The sequence below is a fragment of the Ranitomeya imitator genome, chromosome 5 (assembly GCF_032444005.1).
Source record: "Ranitomeya imitator isolate aRanImi1 chromosome 5, aRanImi1.pri, whole genome shotgun sequence".
Taxonomy (NCBI): Eukaryota; Metazoa; Chordata; class Amphibia; order Anura; family Dendrobatidae; genus Ranitomeya; species Ranitomeya imitator.
The window spans coordinates 414,882,475-414,901,002 of NC_091286.1; the positions used below are offsets into that span (position 1 = coordinate 414,882,475).

General features: G+C 46.7%; 1 protein-coding gene across 1 annotated transcript in view; it reads right to left on the bottom strand.

The window, feature by feature from the left end:
* EIF4E2 (eukaryotic translation initiation factor 4E family member 2) overlaps window positions 1–18,528 on the bottom strand; it is a 50,271-nt gene that overhangs the window by 20,220 nt on the left and 11,523 nt on the right. The window contains exon 6 of the mRNA XM_069727029.1: window positions 7,409–7,545. Coding sequence (XP_069583130.1) covers window positions 7,409–7,545 — 137 coding nt within the window. The remainder of the gene's footprint in view (window positions 1–7,408; window positions 7,546–18,528) is intronic.

The window sequence follows — 18,528 nt, forward strand, 5'->3', positions numbered from 1 at the left end:
AAATCAAACCCTTTCTGTAGAAAGTCTAAGATACCAGGGATGTCGGGAGAGCCTGACACGACTTCAGACCTGCCACCTTCTAGACAAAAACGTTTCCAGATTTTTTGGTAAATGGCTGAGGTAACAGGTTTCCTACTACCCTGGATAGTAGATATGACCTGGTCTGATAGGCCTTTTGACCTCAGGGTGTCCCTTTCAGAATCCAGGCTGAAAGACGGAGTTTGCTTGGGTCTGGATGATATACTGGACCCTGGCGAATGACTCTTCCCCTGATGGGCAATTCGACTGGATTGTCGATTGCTAACGTCCCCAACACTGGAAACCAGCTCCTTCTTGGCTAATGCGGTACTATTAGGATGACAGTTGCCTGGTCTTCCTTGATCTTTCGAAGCACAGCTGGAATTAATGCCAGAGGAGGAAATGCATTTGACAGAGGTTGATCCCATTGTTGACTCAGAGCATCTACCCCTTCTGGTAGATCCAAGGGGTTCAGTGAGAAGAATCTTGGGGTCTTCGCATTCCTCCTGTTTGCGAATAGGTCGATGTTGGGAGTTCCCCATCTGTGACATAACGCTCGGAAGATGCTCTGCTCCAATTCCCACTCTGACGGACACAAGTTCTGTCTGCTTAAGTAATCCGCTATCACGTTCTGGGATCCTTCTAGATGGATAGCCGTTATGGATAGTACAGTTTCTTCTGCCCATCTGAAGATCATCTCTGCTAGATCCTGCAGTGGTTGATATCTTAGTCCCCCTTGATGGTTCAGGAATGAGACTGTTGTTACGTTGTCGGAGAAGATTCTTACGTGGCGATCTGAGAGCATGAGCTGACTGTGTCTCAATGCTTGCCATACGGCGTAGAGTTCTCTGAAGTTGGATGATCTGTTTCTTATGCTTTATGGCCACTTGCCTTGCAAGATTCTGCCTTGTAGATGAGCTCCCCAGCCCCATGCACTGGCGTCCGTAGTAATAACTACGTAAGGGGAGGTAATCCACAGAACTCCCACCTTTAGGTTCTCCGACCGTGTCCACCAGAAGAGAGATCTTCGTGTTAGACCCGACAGCCTTAATGGAGCCTCTAGGGAGGATTGACGGCGATCCCAATCGGACAAGATCTGTTTTTGTAGATGTCTTGAATGTGACTGCGCCCACCTGACGCATGGTATACAGGCTGTCATTAGGCCTAAAACCTTCATGGCCATCCTTATGGTAACTCGATGATCCAATAGATACTGGACTCGAGTCTGAATTATCCTTCTCTTGACTTCGGGAAGTGAAGATATTCTGCGTCTGGAGTCCAGGAGCACACCCAGGAAGGTTTTCCTTTGTTCTGGTAGAAGATCGGATTTCTGCCAGTTTAGTATCCATCCGAGATGCTCCATCAGCGCGATAGTCCGCTCTCTGTGATCTTCCAAGAGTTCTACGGAGTCTGCCATGAGAAGGAAATCGTCCAGGTACGGAATTATTAGGATGCCCTGCTTCCTTAGGAAGGCCACCATCTCTGATATAAGTTTGGTAAAAATACGAGGAGCAGAAGCCAGACCGAAGGGAAGGCCCTGAAATTGATAGTGGCAGGTCCGGGATGGCAGGGCTACTGCAAACCTCAGTAGGTTCTGAGATAGAGGATGTATTGGGACCTGGTAGTAGGCCCTCTTTAGATCGATAGTACACATGACCGCGTTTTGATTTATCAGCGGAATTGCTGAACGAATGGATTCCATGCGGAACCTTTTGTATCTCACCCAGTGATTCAAAGGCTTTAAGTTTATTCTTGTGCGGGAGTCGCCCGAAGCCCGTGTGATAGTGAATAGGGAAGAGTAGTGACCTTTCCCCAACTCTGACTGAGGGACAGGAATTATTACCTCTGTCCTGAGCATGTCTTGTAAGTCCTTTAGTATAGCCGAATCCGCCAAGACTATTGTAGGCGTAATGTACCTTTCTGGGGGAGGAGAGTAAAGTTCTATGCTGTAACCTTCGGAAACAGTACTGAGAACCCACTGATTTTGAGTAATCTGAGCCCAATTTCCTGCGAACCTCCGAAGCCTCCCCCCGATGCAAGTGGCGTCATAGTGATTTATTTTTATAGGCTGGGCTAAAGAAAGAACCTCTGTTCCTATTACGCTGTCCACGGGAGCCTCTGTAGGATCCTCTCTTGGACCGACCCTGACTTTTAGGATCAACTGCTTTCTGGAGAAGAAACCTCTCCGAAAGGGCTGGGAATGTTTAGGTCCCTCCGGAAATCCTTTCTTTTTACCAGAGGCTGACTCAAGGATAGAATCCAAAGCAGGTCCAAACACCCTCTGTCCCGAAAATGGAATAGAGCAGAGTTTGGATTTAGATGCATTGTCACCTGACCATGACCTTAGCCACACTGCCCTCCTAGCCGCGTTAGATAGAGAACTATTACGGGCTGAAAATCTAACAGATTCAGCTGTCATATCTGATAAGAAAGCCATTGCGGATTTCATTATAGGAAGAGACTGCAAAATATCTGATCTGGGGGTCTTATTGGATAATTGCTCTTCCAACTGCCCCATCCATAGATACATAGATCTGGCCACCGAAGTGGCCGCTATGTTAGTTCCAATCAGGGCTGCGGAAGCTTCCCAAGCCCTTTTAAGAAGGATGTCAGCCTTCCTATCCATAGGATCACGAAGACTAGTGGAGTCTTCGAAGGGTATAGCAGTCTTTTTTGTGACTTTCGCGACGGGAATATCAATCTTAGGGGTCTCTTCCCATAGTTTAACTTCCTCGGGATCGAACGGCAGGCGACTTTTAAAGTCACGAGATAACACTAGTCTGCGTTCAGCTTCCTTCCATTCCTCAAGGATCATAGCCTTGATGTGATCACTAATGGGAAATACAGTCGGGTTTCGTGCCACCAGTTCCCCGAACATCAAGTCCTGTCTGGACTGTGGCTTAGCAGTATCTTCAATCTGCATCGTGTTCCTAACCGCCTGGACAAGTTCATCTGTCTCTTCAGAATGGAAGAGATACTTCCTGGCACGGTCCTGGTTTTCTACGGGAATTTCTCCCTCCTCCTCTGATGGCGAGTCCCTGCCGGACTGTTCATCGGAAGAATACTCTGGCTCCCCATAAGCTTCCTCCTTCCTGGCACGCTTGCGGCCGGCTATGGGAGTGGCAGAGCAAGAATGCGAAAGGCTGGAGATAGAAGCCTGCACCTCTTCCTGTATAAGGGATCTCATCTCGGAAAACAGCGACGACTGCTCGTCCTTCATGACTTTAGACGTGCAGGTGGCACAGAGGGTCTTGCCATGGGAGTCTGGTGGTTTAGTATGGCATACAGGACATCTGTTGCTCTTCCCAGACTTTTTAGCCGTGACCGGGGGAGCAGCGGGGTTTCCCTTATCCTAAACAACATAAGATAGGGAGTAATAGGCTAGAGGGAGCGAGGGATCTCATGGGAAAAGGGGTGTACTGCCCTGGGCAGACTTACCCCCTCCTCGTCGTTTCTTTCTTCCATAGCCGGACTTGGAGCAGACAATATGACCCCCTTTGCAGGTGCTGGACACTAGTACCACTCTGTCGGCGTTCTCCCGGTGGAGCGTCTGCTCTCCCCGCTCATAGAACGCCACCGGAAGTGACGTTTCGCCGGCTCTGACGCGACCGGAAGTGACGCGGCTCCCCAGACCCGGAAGTACCAGCCGCTGCAGCGTCTCCCTGACTGCGCGCTCTGCCGGATCGATGTCGGCCTGGATCGCCGCCGCATCCTGAACCTAGAGCCCCCCTCCGGGAGGAGCTGTTCAATCCCGGAGCCTCGTCCCGCTCCGGGCCTCTGGGGTAGAGGGACTCCCCACCGGGGAGTTTCGACCCTGAGCTACTTGACAGGGGGAAGGATTGGATGCCCGCCCGATCCCCCTGAGCTCGGTAAGCTTGCTGCTTCTCTACGTGTGTCCCCCCGTGCAGGGACAGGAAAAAACACTGAGGATAGGTGGGTGGAACCGGATATTTGAACTCTCGTGTGTTTCCTGTCCCTGCAAGGAGGAGAAGGACGTCCTCCAGGGTGCTGTCAGGAGGGACGTCCTGGAAAAAGCAGCTAAGTAAAGAAAAACGAGTGGCCATCATTACTTTAAGAAATGAAGGTCAGTCAGTCCGAAAAAAATGGGAAAACTTTTAATGTGTCCCCCCAAGTGCAGTGGCAAAAACCATCAAGCACTACAAAGAAACTGCCTCACATGAGGACCGTCTCAGGAAAGGAAGACCAAGAGTCACCTCTGCTTCTGAGGATAAGTTTATCCGAGTCACCAGCCTCAGAAATCGCAGGTTAACAGCAGCTCAGATTAGAGACCAGGTCAATGCCACACAAAGTTCTAGCAGCAGACACATCTCTTCAACAACTGTTAAGAGGAGACTTTGTGCAGCAGGCCTTTATGGTAAAATAGCTGCTAGGAAACCACTGCTAAGGACAGGCAATAAGCAGAAGAGACTTGCTTGGGCTAAAGGAATGGACATTAGACCAGTGGAAATCTGTGCTTTGGTTTGATGAGTCCAAATTTGAGATCTTTGGTTCCAACCACCGTGTTTTTGTGCGATGCAGAAAAGGTGAACGGATGGACTCTACATGCCTGGTTCCCACCGTGAAGAATGGAGGAGGAGGTGTGATGGTGTGGGGGTGCTTTGCTGGTGACACTGTTGGGGATTTATTCAAAATTGAAGGCATACTGAACCCGCGTGGCTACCACAGCATCTTGCAAGCTATTCCATCCGGTTTGCGTTTAGTTGGACCATCATTTATTTTTTTAACAGGACAATGACCCCAAACACACCTCCTGGCTGTGTGAGGGCTATTGACCAAGAAGGAGAGTGATGGGGTGCTACGCCAGATGACCTGGCCGCCACAGTCACCAGACCTGAACCCAATCGAGATGGTTTGGGGTGAGCTGGACCGCAAAGTGAAGGCAAAAGGGCCAACAAGTGCTAAGCATCTCTGGGAACTCCTTCAAGATTGTTGGAAACCATTCCCGGTGACTACCTCTTGGAGCTCATCAAGAGAATGCCACGAGTGTGCAAAGCAGTCATCAAAGCAAAAGGTGGCTACTTTGAAGAACCTAGAATATAAGAAATAATTTCAGTTGTTTCATACTTTTTTGTTAAGTATATAATTCCACATGTGTTAATTCATAGTTTTGATGCCTTCAGTGTGAATGTACAATTTTCAGTCATGAAAATACAGAAAAATCTTTAAATGAGAAGGTGTGTCCAAACTTTTGGTCTATACTATGTATAGATAGATATAAAAATCAGCTTTTGATCCATTTTTTGCACCAAAACCTTATGACGTACAATGATTTTTTTTTATCAGCATGCACAAGAGACAAATGTAGCATGACAAAAACGCAGTAAAAAATTGCAAGAAAAAAAAAAAAAACAACAAAAACACCACGTGTGAATCTGTATTTTGACACAAACAGGCTATTTTTTGTGAGTCTGGTACTTTAAATGCTAATATCTCTGCAACACAGAGGTAAAATAAGAAAAAAAAAAAAACGTGTTATTCTGTTCTGTATTATTATGTCATGTGTCTTGTTCAACAAACATTTTGTTGAAAGTTCTATTTATGTACCTGATAGATTCCACAGCTACATGTACAGGTCCTTCTCAAAAAATTAGCATATAGTGTTAAATTTCATTATTTACCATAATGTAATGATTACAATTAAACTTTCATATATTATAGATTCATTATCCACCAACTGAAATTTGTCAGGTCTTTTATTGTTTTAATACTGATGATTTTGGCATACAACTCCTGATAACCCAAAAAACTTGTCTCAATAAATTAGCATATTTCACCCATCCAATCAAATAAAAGTGTTTTTTAATAACAAACAAAAAAAACAACAAATAATAATGTTCAGTTATGCACTCAATACTTGGTCGGGAATCCTTTGGCAGAAATGACTGCTTCAATGCGGCGTGGCATGGAGGCAATCAGCCTGTGACACTGCTGAGATGTTATGGAGGCCCAGGATGCTTCAATAGCGGCCTTAAGCTCATCCAGAGTGTTGGGTCTTGCGTCCCTCAACTTTCTCTTCACAATATCCCACAGATTCTCTATGGGGTTCAGGTCAGGAGAGTTGGCAGGCCAATTGAGCACAGTAATACCATGGTCAGTAAACCATTTACCAGTGGTTTTGGCACTGTGAGCAGGTGCCAGGTCGTGCTGAAAAATGAAATTTTCATCTCCATAAAGCATTTCAGCCGATGGAAGCATGAAGTGCTCCAAAATCTCCTGATAGCTAGCTGCATTGACCCTGCCCTTGATGAAACACAGTGGACCAACACCAGCAGCTGACATGGCACCCCACACCATCACTGACTGTGGGTACTTGACACTGGACTTCAGGCATTTTGGCATTTCCTTCTCCCCAGTCTTCCTCCAGACTCTGGCACCTTGATTTCCGAATGACATGCAAAATTTGCTTTCATCAGAAAAAAGTACTTGGGACCACTTAGCAACAGTCCAGTGCTGCTTCTCTGTAGCTCAAAAGTGGCTTTACCTGGGGAATGCGGCACCTGTAGCCCATTTCCTGCACACGCCTGTGCACGGTGGCTCTGGATGTTTCCACACCAGACTCAGTCCACTGCTTCCTCAGGTTCCCCAAGGTCTGGAATCGGTCCTTCTCCACAATCTTCCTCAGGGTCCGGTCTCCTCTTCTCGTTGTACAGCGTTTTCTGCCACATTGTTTCCTTCCAACAGACTTACCATTGAGGTGCCTTGATACAGCACTCTGGGAACAGCCTATTTGTTGAGAAATTTCTTTCTGGGTCTTACCCTCTTGCTTGAGGGTGTCAATGATGGCCTTCTTGACATCTGTCAGGTCGCTAGTCTTACCCATGATGGGGGTTTTGAGTAATGAACCAGGCAGGGAGTTTATAAAAGCCTCAGGTATCTTTTGCATGTGTTTAGAGTTAATTAGTTGATTCAGAAGATTAGGGTAATAGGTCGTTTAGAGAACCTTTTCTTGATATGCTAATTTATTGAGACAGGTTTTTTGGGTTATCAGGAGTTGTATGCCAAAATCATCAGTATTAAAACAATAAAAGACCTGACAAATTTCAGTTGGTGGATAATGAATCTATAATATATGAAAGTTTAATTGTAATCATTACATTACGGTAAATAATGAAATTTAACACTATATGCTAATTTTTTGAGAAGGACCTGTACTGCCCACAGGCACGTTCTCCAGTTTGTGCCTTGATATCAATGTCATTGACCATCACTATAAATAAGACTTTCTGTTGTAAAGGCTCAAAGAAAAACTGGAGACCATAAAACCCAAAATGTGACACACAGGATGCTAATAGTGTGCGGAGACATTCCTGCAGTTGCCCTATTCCTTGTGGATAAAACACTCCATGATGCTGTGTGACTTCTTACGTACTTGATGCTGTCTGTGTGTGTCTTGTATTCCATGACTGTATTCGGAGGCAGATTCAGGACTCGCCGTAAAGTATCCCGAATTCGAGCCGTGGTTGCTTGGTCACTTGCTGTTTTATTCCAGATAGAAATTATGTCCTCCTAAAATAAAGGGATCAAATCAGCTTTACATTAGATGAATATAAATTAACCCCTTCCCAGCTATATAATGTAAACTGATGTCATATGGGAGCAGTGGATGTATGTAGCTGGCCCAGGGACTGACACTGCTCCGTACCAGACAGAAGTCTTTCTAATGATCTTTTTACACCTTGGCCTGCAACAGGGACAATGGGGGCATCTCCTACATCTAGGAAAAACGTGTAATCATCATCACAGTCGGTGATTCTTTACTGTAAGAGCAGTGAGACTATAGAACTCTGCCACATGATCTTGTAAAGGTTGATTCACTACCAAAGTGCAAGAAGAGCCTGAAAAATATAATATTACAGGCTCTAGATTCTGTGATGGGACGTCGATCCAGGGAACAAGTCTGATTGGTGTATATAGATTAGGGAAGGGATTTTTCCTCCAATATAGGGCAATTAGCATCTGCCTCGTGGGGTTTTTGCCTTTCATTGGAACACAATGTTAGACTATATGTTGTATACTCTGTGGAATTAAATCAACCTTTAACGTTAAAAACTATGTAACTATAATCATGCTGTTAAGTCAAATTGTACGTAAAAAAAAGTGTTGCAAAAAAACATTTAACCTCACTTGTTATTTTTTTCCTGTTTTCTCAAGATATTATATTGTAAACTTAATGGTCAAATTCAAAAGTACAACTCTGCCAGCAAAAAAATTGGCTATTTCAGCGGGAAAACAAAAGTTATGGCTCATAAAAAAAACAAAAACAAACAAAGGTAAAGCAGAAACAAAAGGCACAAAATTAGAAATTGGCCAGGAAGGAGCTAAAAAACTAAAAACAACTTTGACGAATAAAGATAAAACAACAATATTTGCATAGATTAGTGGTTACTATTAGCTAAAAAAAATATTGCAGTCTACATCTATTCCTTGGTTTCATTTCCCTAGTGAGCAGTTTGTGGCCTGATTCATGCTTAAAGGGAGGGTGCCGTGATTTTAGTTTTTGTATTAATAATTATTGATTATATAATCAATTATTTTTAATACAAAAGTAAATGTACTACTTTCATACTTTTTTATTTATTCACTTACTTTTACCACTGGAGGCCGCCATTTTCATTAGTGGAGGTGTGTGTCTGGGCACGACACTTGCACACCTCACTTACGGCAGCCATGGACATAGGAGCCAACGGTCGGACCGACCGCATCTCTTTCATTGAGGCTGCTTCTCCTGCCTCTCAGCTGTGACTTGGGCATGCCCACTGAGCTGCAACGTCACAGCTGTGAGAGGAGATCGCGGCCATTTTGTTTTTTATTTTCCTCTGTCATCGCACACACAGCAGCTCAGCGTGTGCGATCATAGCAGGAGCTGCCAGGGAGAAGCTGCTGCTGGGAAGAGGGGTTCGGGGTGAGTATCTGCAGCCAGGAGCAGTGATTGCAGCCTATACTTATTATTACAGCACAGGCTGCAATCACTGCTCACTGCCGACCTGTTCTGAGCAGAGCAGGGAGATCGTCACACTGCTCTGCCCTGAACAGGATTCAGCACGTCCTGGAAGAGGACTGAAGGTAAGTACAGGGTTTTTATTTTCTTATGCATCTACCACTGCTACCGGCCCCTATATACCACCTACCACTGCTACCAGCCCCTATATACCACCTACCACTGCTACCAGCCCCTATATACCACCTACCACTGCTACCAGCCCCTATATACCACTGCTACCTTCCCCTATATACCACCTACCACTGCTACCAGCCCCTATATACCACCTACCACTGCTACCAGCCCCTATATACCACCTACCACTGCTACCAGCCCCTATATACCACTGCTACCTGCCCCTATATACCACCTACCACTGCTACCTGCCCCTATATACCACCTACCACTGCTACCAGCCCCTATATACCACCTAACACCGCTACCTGCCTCTGTATACCACCTACCACTGCTGCCTGCCCCTATATACCACCTACCACTGCTACCAGCCCCTATATACCACCTACCACTGCTACCAGCCCCTATATACCACCTACCACTGCTACCAGCCCCTACATACCACCTACCACTGCTACCAGCCCCTATATACCACTGCTACCTGCCCCTATATACCACCTACCACTGCTACCAGCCCCTATATACCACCTACCACCGCTACCTGCCTCTGTATACCACCTACCACTGCTGCCTGCCCCTATATACCATCTACCACTGCTGCCTGCCTCTATATACCATCTACCACTGCTGCCTGCCTCTATATACCATCTACCACTGCTGCCTGCCTCTATATACCATCTACCACTGCTACCTGCCTCTGTATACCATCTACCACTGCTGCCTGCCTCTATATACCATCTACCACTGCTGCCTGCCTCTATATACCATCTACCACTGCTGCCTGCCTCTATATACCATCTACCACTGCTGCCTGCCTCTATATACCATCTACCACTGCTGCCTCTGTCCTGTGTAGCTAATCTAGTCCTGTGTAGCTAATCCTGTCCTGTGTACAGTATCACACAGGACAGGATTAGATACACGGCTCAGCAGTCAGTATCTAATCCTCTCCTATGCACTCCTCTCCCCCCTGCGTGTCTTTCCCCATTGTGGTTTATTATTTTTGTTGTGGGAGATGAGGGAGTCGAGGATTATGCGTTCGGTATGGTTTAAAAAAAGATTAATAAAGGACTTTATTCTGGCCGAGTCTTTATCTACAATACATGAGAGATCTATGTGGCGGCATTATGGGTGATCTATATGGCGGTATTATGTGAGAAGCATATGGTGGTATGTGAGAACACTGGCGGCATTATGTGTGATCTATGTGGTGGTATGTGTGATCTATATGGCGGTATTATCTTCAGAAAGGGGACCCCTTCTAGGGTGGTTCTGGCTGATCACCTGCACACGGGTCTGAGGTCATAGAGGGGGCAACAGGACCTACGTTAGGTGCAGTCAGGGGAAGGCTGGTGAGGTAGCTGAAGAGAGGGGTCTCATTTTTATCGTTACTATATGGCTACATTTCCCCCCTGCTTCCCAGTGTAACCCTGTGCTGCGCCTGTCGCCTCGCTTTCACACATCGCCAGGACAGGATCTGAGGAGGGGAATGGGATCTTTGCATGCAATGTCTGGATCAGAACAGGCCATCAATCAGCAGAAATGTTTCCTGGATTTCTGTGGTGCAGACGGTCCATCCATGTGTATAAAAGACAGCGCTCTATGTACAATCCCTGGCTGCTCTGCGCACCAAACAGGGGGCCCCCATAGACCAGCACACTGCTCTCCTGAAATACTCTCTGCTGCTGTCACCCTGCTCCCTCCACCACATATTTCCCAGAATCCTTGCTGCCTGCCTTCCTCGGTGACTGTCTACTTGTCAGTATAAGGCTGCTGTCACACTAGCGTCGGTACGGGCCCGTCGCAGTGCGTTGGGCCGACGTACCGACGCTGTTGTGAATTCTGTGGCAGAGCTCCCTCCTGTGGTCACAAGTGGTACTTCGGCTGATTCTCTCTGGGAGCTTCCGTTTGTGGAGGAAAGTGGTACTGCGGCTTCTGAGTTTCCTCCCTCAGGTGATCTGGTGAGGTCGTTAGGTGCTTCTCTACTTAACTCCACCTAATGCTTTGATCCATGCTTCCTGTCAATGTTCCAGTGTTGGACTTGTTTTTCCCTGGATCATTCCTGTGGCCTGCTGCTCTGCATGGCTAAGTTCTTCTTTGCTATTTTTTCTGTCCAGCTTGTCTAATTGTTTTGCTGGAAGCTCTGGGACGCAAAGGGTGTACCTCCTTGCCGTTAGTTCGGTACGGAGGGTCTTTTTGCACCCTTTGCGTGGTTTTCTTTAGGGTTTTGTGTGGACCGCAAAGTTATCTTTCTTATCCTCGCTCTGTTAAGAAAGTCGGGCCTCACTTTGCTGAATCTATTTTATTCCTACGTTTGTCTTTTCATCTTTACTCACAGTCATATGTGGGGGGCTGCCTTTTCCTTTGGGGTATTTCTCTGAGGCAAGGTAGGCTTATTTTCTATCTTCAGGCTAGTTAGTTTCTCAGGCTGTGCCGAGTTGCATAGGCAGAGTTAGGCGCAATCCACGGCTGCCTCTAGTGTTGTTTGGAGAGGATTAGGGATTGCGGTCTGCAGAGTTCCCATGTCTCAGAGCTCGTTCTATTATTTTGGGTTATTGTCAGATCACTGTATGTGCTCTGACCGCTATGTCCATTGTGATACTGAATTGCCTATCACAACAGTACAGGAAGACAAAGTGCTAATGATTCTCAATAGAGGGAAAAAAGAAGTTCTGAGACCATTTTTTTTTCTTTGCACTGTGTTTTGCCTTTTTTTTCCCCTAGACATTTGGGTGGTTCAGGACACAGGTGTAGCAATGGACATTAAAGGTCTGTCTTCATGTGTGGATCAGCTCACGGCAAGAGTTCAAAATATTCAAGATTTTGTGGTTCAGAATTCTTTGCTAGAACCGAGAATTCCTATTCCAGATTTGTTTTTTGGAGATAGAACTAAATTTCTGAGTTTCAAAAATAATTGTAAACTATTTCTGGCTTTGAAACCTCGCTCCTCTGGTGACCCAGTTCAACAGGTTAGGATCGTCATTTCTTTTTTGCATGGCGACCCTCAGGACTGGGCATTTTCTCTTGCGTCAGGAGATCCTGCATTAAGTAATATCGATGCGTTTTTCCTGGCGCTTGGATTGCTGTACGATGAGCCTAATTCAGTGGATCAGGGAGAAAAAAATTTGCTGGCTCTTTGTCAGGCTCAGGATGAGATAGAGGTATATTGTCAGAAATTTAGAAAGTGGTCCGTTCTCACTCAATGGAATGAATCTGCGCTGGCAGCTATATTCAGAAAGGGTCTCTCTGAAGCCCTTAAGGATGTCATGGTGGGATTTCCTATGCCTGCTGGTCTGAATGAGTCTATGTCTTTGGCCATTCAGATCGGTCGACGCTTGCGTGAGCGTAAATCTGTGCACCATTTGGCGGTATTACCTGAGATTAAACCTAAGTCTATGCAGTGCGATAGGACTATGACCAGAGTTGAACGGCAAGAACACAGACGTCTGAATGGGCTGTGTTTCTACTGTGGTGAATCCACTCATGCTATCTCTGATTGTCCTAAGCGCACTAAGCGGTTCGCTAGGTCTGTCACCATTGGTACAGTACAGTCAAAATTTCTTCTGTCCGTGTCCTTGATCTGCTCTTTGTCATCGTATTCTGTCATGGCGTTTGTGGATTCAGGCGCTGCCCTGAATTTGATGGACTTGGAATATGCTAAGCGTTGTGGGTTTTTCTTGGAGCCCTTGCAGTGTCCTATTCCATTGAGAGGAATTGATGCTACGCCTTTGGCCAAGAATAAACCTCAATACTGGACCCAGCTGACCATGTGCATGGCTCCTGCACATCAGGAGGTTATTCGCTTTCTGGTGTTGCATAATCTGCATGATGTGGTCGTGTTGGGGTTGCCATGGCTACAAGCCCATAATCCAGTATTGGATTGGAAATCCATGTCGGTGTCCAGCTGGGGTTGTCAGGGGGTACATGGTGATGTTCCATTTCTGTCAATTTCGTCATCCACCCCTTCTGAGGTTCCAGAGTTCTTGTCTGATTACCGGGATGTATTTGATGAGCCCAAGTCCGATGCCCTACCTCCGCATAGGGATTGTGATTGTGCTATCAATTTGATTCCTGGTAGTAAATTCCCAAAAGGTCGACTGTTTAATATATCCGTGCCTGAGCACACCGCTATGCGCAGTTATGTGAAGGAATCCCTGGAGAAGGGGCATATTCGCCCGTCATCGTCGCCATTAGGAGCAGGGTTCTTTTTTGTAGCCAAGAAGGATGGTTCGCTGAGACCTTGTATAGATTACCGCCTTCTTAATAAGATCACTGTTAAATTTCAGTATCCCTTGCCATTGTTATCCGATTTGATTGCTCGGATTAAGGGGGCCAGTTGGTTCACCAAGATAGATCTTCGTGGTGCGTATAATCTGGTGCGAATCAGGCGAGGCGATGAATGGAAAACTGCATTTAATATGCCCGAGGGTCATTTTGAGTATCTAGTAATGCCATTCGGACTTGCCAATGCTCCATCAGTGCTTCAGTCCTTTATGCATGACATCTTCCGAGAGTACCTGGATAAATTCCTGATTGTGTACTTGGATGACATTTTGATCTTCTCGGATGATTGGGAGTCTCATGTGAAGCAGGTCAGAACGGTTTTTCAGGTCCTGCGTGCTAATTCTTTGTTTGTGAAGGGATCAAAGTGTCTCTTTGGTGTGCAGAAGGTTTCATTTTTGGGGTTCATCTTTTCCCCTTCTACTATCGAGATAGATCCTGTTAAGGTCCAAGCCATCCATGATTGGACTCAGCCTACATCTCTGAAAAGTCTGCAAAAGTTCCTGGGCTTTGCTAATTTTTATCGTCGCTTCATCTGCAATTTTTCTAGTATTGCCAAACCATTGACCGATTTGACCAAGAAGGGTGCTGATTTGGTCAATTGGTCTTCTGCTGTTGTGGAAGCTTTTCAAGAGTTGAAGCGTCGTTTTTCTTCTGCCCCTGTGTTGTGTCAACCAGATGTTTCTCTTCCGTTCCAGGTCGAGGTTGATGTTTCTGAGATTGGAGCAGGGGCTGTTTTGTCGCAGAGAGGTTCTAATTGCTCAGTGATGAAACCATGTGCCTTCTTTTCCAGGAAGTTTTCGCCTGCTGAGCGAAATTATGATGTGGGCAACCGAGAGTTGCTGGCCATGAAGTGGGCATTCGAGGAGTGGCGTCATTGGCTTGAAGGAGCTAAGCATCGCGTGGTGGTATTGACTGATCATAAGAACTTGACTTATCTCGAGTCTGCTAAGCGTTTGAATCCTAGACAGGCTCGTTGGTCGCTCTTTTTTGCCCGTTTTGACTTTGTGATTTCGTACCTTCCGGGCTCTAAAAATGTGAAGGCGGATGCTCTGTCTAGGAGTTTTGTGCCCGACTCTCCGGGTTTATCTGAGCCGGCGGGTATCCTCAAGGAAGGAGTAATTGTGTCTGCCATCTCCCTGATTTGCGGCGGGTGCTGCAAAAATTTCAGGCTAATAAACCTGATCGTTGTCCAGCGGAGAAACTGTTTGTCCCTGATAGGTGGACGAATAAAGTTATCTCTGAGGTTCATTGTTCGGTGTTGGCTGGTCATCCTGGAATCTTTGGTACCAGAGAGTTAGTGGCTAGATCCTTTTGGTGGCCATCTCTGTCGCGGGATGTGCGTACTTTTGTGCAGTCCTGTGGGATTTGTGCTCGGGCTAAGCCCTGCTGTTCTCGTGCCAGTGGGTTGCTTTTGCCCTTGCCGGTCCCGAAGAGGTCTTGGACACATATCTCTATGGATTTTATTTCAGATCTTCCTGTTTCTCAAAAGATGTCAGTCATTTGGGTGGTCTGTGATCGCTTTTCTAAGATGGTCCATCTGGTACCCTTGTCTAAATTACCTTCCTCTTCTGATTTGGTGCCATTGTTCTTCCAGCATGTGGTTTGTTTACATGGCATTCCAGAGAATATCGTTTCTGACAGAGGTTCCCAGTTTGTTTCGAGGTTTTGGCGAGCCTTTTGTGGTAGGATGGGCATTGACTTGTCTTTTTCCTCGGCTTTCCATCCTCAGACTAATGGCCAGACCGAACGAACCAATCAGACCTTGGAAACCTATCTGAGATGCTTTGTTTCTGCCGATCAGGATGACTGGGTGTCCTTTTTGCCTTTGGGTGAGTTCGCCCTTAATAATCGGGCCAGCTCGGCTACCTTGGTTTCGCCATTTTTCTGCAATTCTGGGTTCCATCCTCGTTTCTCTTCAGGACAGGTTGAGTCTTCGGACTGTCCTGGTGTGGATACTGTGGTGGACAGGTTGCAGCAGATTTGGACTCATGTAGTGGACAATTTGACCTTGTCCCAGGAGAAGGCTCAACTTTTCGCTAATCGCAGACGCCGTGTGGGTCCCCGACTTCGTGTTGGGGATCTGGTTTGGTTATCTTCTCGTCATATTCCTATGAAGGTTTCCTCTCCTAAGTTTAAACCTCGTTTCATTGGTCCATATAGGATTTCTGAGGTTCTTAATCCTGTGTCTTTTCGTCTGACCCTCCCAGATTCTTTTTCCATACATAATGTATTCCATAGGTCATTGTTGCGGAGATACGTGGCACCTATGGTTCCATCTGTTGACCCTCCTGCCCCGGTTTTGGTGGAGGGGGAATTGGAGTATATTGTGGAGAAGATTTTGGATTCTCGTGTTTCAAGACGGAAACTCCAGTATCTGGTTAAATGGAAGGGTTATGCTCAGGAAGATAATTCCTGGGTTTTTGCCTCTGATGTCCATGCTCCCGATCTTGTTCGTGCCTTTCATGTGGCTCATCCTGGTCGGCCTGGGGGCTCTGGTGAGGGTTCGGTGACCCCTCCTCAAGGGGGGGGGGGGGGTACTGTTGTGAATTCTGTGGCAGAGCTCCCTCCTGTGGTCACAAGTGGTACTTCGGCTGATTCTCTCTGGGAGCTTCCGTTTGTGGAGGAAAGTGGTACTGCGGCTTCTGAGTTTCCTCCCTCAAGTGATCTGGTGAGGTCGTTAGGTGCTTCTCTACTTAACTCCACCTAATGCTTTGATCCATGCTTCCTGTCAATGTTCCAGTGTTGGACTTGTTTTTCCCTGGATCATTCCTGTGGCCTGCTGCTCTGCATAGCTAAGTTCTTCTTTGCTATTTGTTTGCTATTTTTTCTGTCCAGCTTGTCTAATTGTTTTGCTGGAAGCTCTGGGACGCAAAGGGTGTACCTCCGTGCCGTTAGTTCGGTACGGAGGGTCTTTTTGCCCCCTTTGCGTGGTTTTCTTTAGAGTTTTGTGTGGACCGCAAAGTTATCTTTCTTATCCTCGCTCTGTTAAGAAAGTCGGGCCTCACTTTGCTGAATCTATTTCATTCCTACGTTTGTCTTTTCATCTTAACTCACAGTCATTATATGTGGGGGGCTGCCTTTTCCTTTGGGGTATTTCTCTGAGGCAAGGTAGGCTTATTTTCTATCTTCAGGCTAGTTAGTTTCTCAGGCTGTGCCGAGTTGCATAGGCAGAGTTAGGCGCAATCCACGGCTGCCTCTAGTGTTGTTTGGAGAGGATTAGGGATTGCGGTCTGCAGAGTTCCCACGTCTCAGAGCTCGTTCTATTATTTTGGGTTATTGTCAGATCACTGTATGTGCTCTGACCGCTATGTCCATTGTGATACTGAATTGCCTATCACAACACGACGCATGCTGTGAAAGAAATGTCTTACGACGCTTCGCTGCCCCATTGTAAGGTCTGGGGAGGATGGGGCGGAGTTTCGGCCGTGCATGCGTGGTCGAAAATGGCAGGCTCGACGCACAAACAAATGTTACATGTAACTTTGTTTGTGGCGGCGGTCCACCAAAACATAACGCAACTGTCGCACGACAGTTGCGACGCGTGGCAATACGTCGGTAATGTTAGTCTATGGGGAAAAAACGCATCCTGCAGACAACTTTGCAGGATGTTTTTTCTCCTGAATGACGCATTGCAACTTACAGCCAACAACGCTAGTGTGAAAGTAGCCTAAGGCTGCCGTCCACTAGCAGTATTTGGTCAGTATTTTACCTCAGTATTTGCAGCTAAAACCAGGAGTGGGTGATAAATACAGAAGTGGTGCATATGTTTCTATTATACTTTTCCTCTAATTGTTCCACTCCTGGTTTTGGCTTACAAATACTGATGTAAAATACTGACCAAATACTGCTAGTGTGATGGCAGCCATACTCTGCAGTCACCAACAAAATGGCTGCTCACTGGGTTCCTGAATATCATCCTCTCTAATCCCTTAGGCTAGGTTCCCATTGCGTTACTGGGACCGTGCTAACGGACAGCGTTGCACGGCAAAATTAAAGCTGTGCAACGCGTCCGTTAGCGCGCCCATTAACAGCAATGGGGACGCGCATCACTAGCGCGTGCTATTTTCGGCACGCGCTAGCGATGTGCCGGTGTTTAATGGGGCGCCGCGGACGCTGCTTGCAGCGTCCGAGGCGCGCCCGCGGCCCATTCCCCGCTCTCGCAGATTGGAGATCTGCAAGAGTGGGGACGTTTAACGCGACACCTTTATATCACATTGCGTTAGCGCAATCCGCTAGCGCTAGGCGCTAAACGGATTGCACTAACGCAATCTGAACCTAGCCTTAGCAAACACCCAGAAGGGGAGGAGAGGAGACATCACACACGTCAGCAGACTCCGCCTATAATTACTGCAGTGCAGTAATGTGAGCTATTTGTACACTAGGTTTTTCTGAAATTTCAGCAGCTGCTCCCCCTAGTGTTTAAAAGTGGAAGTTCCAAAACTTTTCAAATTATTTTTCATATTTTACTAAATTATAAACAAATGATAATATTTTTTAAGAAAATGTAATCATTAATCCTTTACATTTTTACAATTTCTGGAAAAAAAATTTTTTGATGGCACCTTCCATTTAAAGGGAACCTGTCACCCCGTTTTTTGAGATTGAGATATAAATACTGTTAAATAGGGCCTGCGCTGTGTGTTACTATAGTGTATGTAGTGTACCCCGATTCCCCACCTATGCTGAGAAATACATTACCAAAGTCGCCGTTTTCGCCTGTCAATCAGGCTGGTCTGGTCAGATGGGCGTGGTGACATCGCTCTTTTCTTCCCCAGCTTTCCGTTGGTGGCGTAGTGGTGTGCGCATGTCCAGAGTTCCGAATCCCCTGCGCGCACGAGAAGCAAAAGCGCGCGTTCTGCGCTATTGCCCCTGTCATCGGTGGGGGCGGCCATCTTCCTGGGGCCGCGCGTGCGCAGATCGAGTGCTCTGCTGCACGGGGCTTCAGGAAAATGGCCGCGGGATGCCGCGCGTGCGCATTAGAGATCGCGGCGGCCATTTTCCCAAAGCCGAGTTTGCATCTCGGCTTTGGGAAAATGGCCGCCGCGATCTCTAATGCGCACGCGCGGCATCCCGCGGCCATTTTCCTGAAG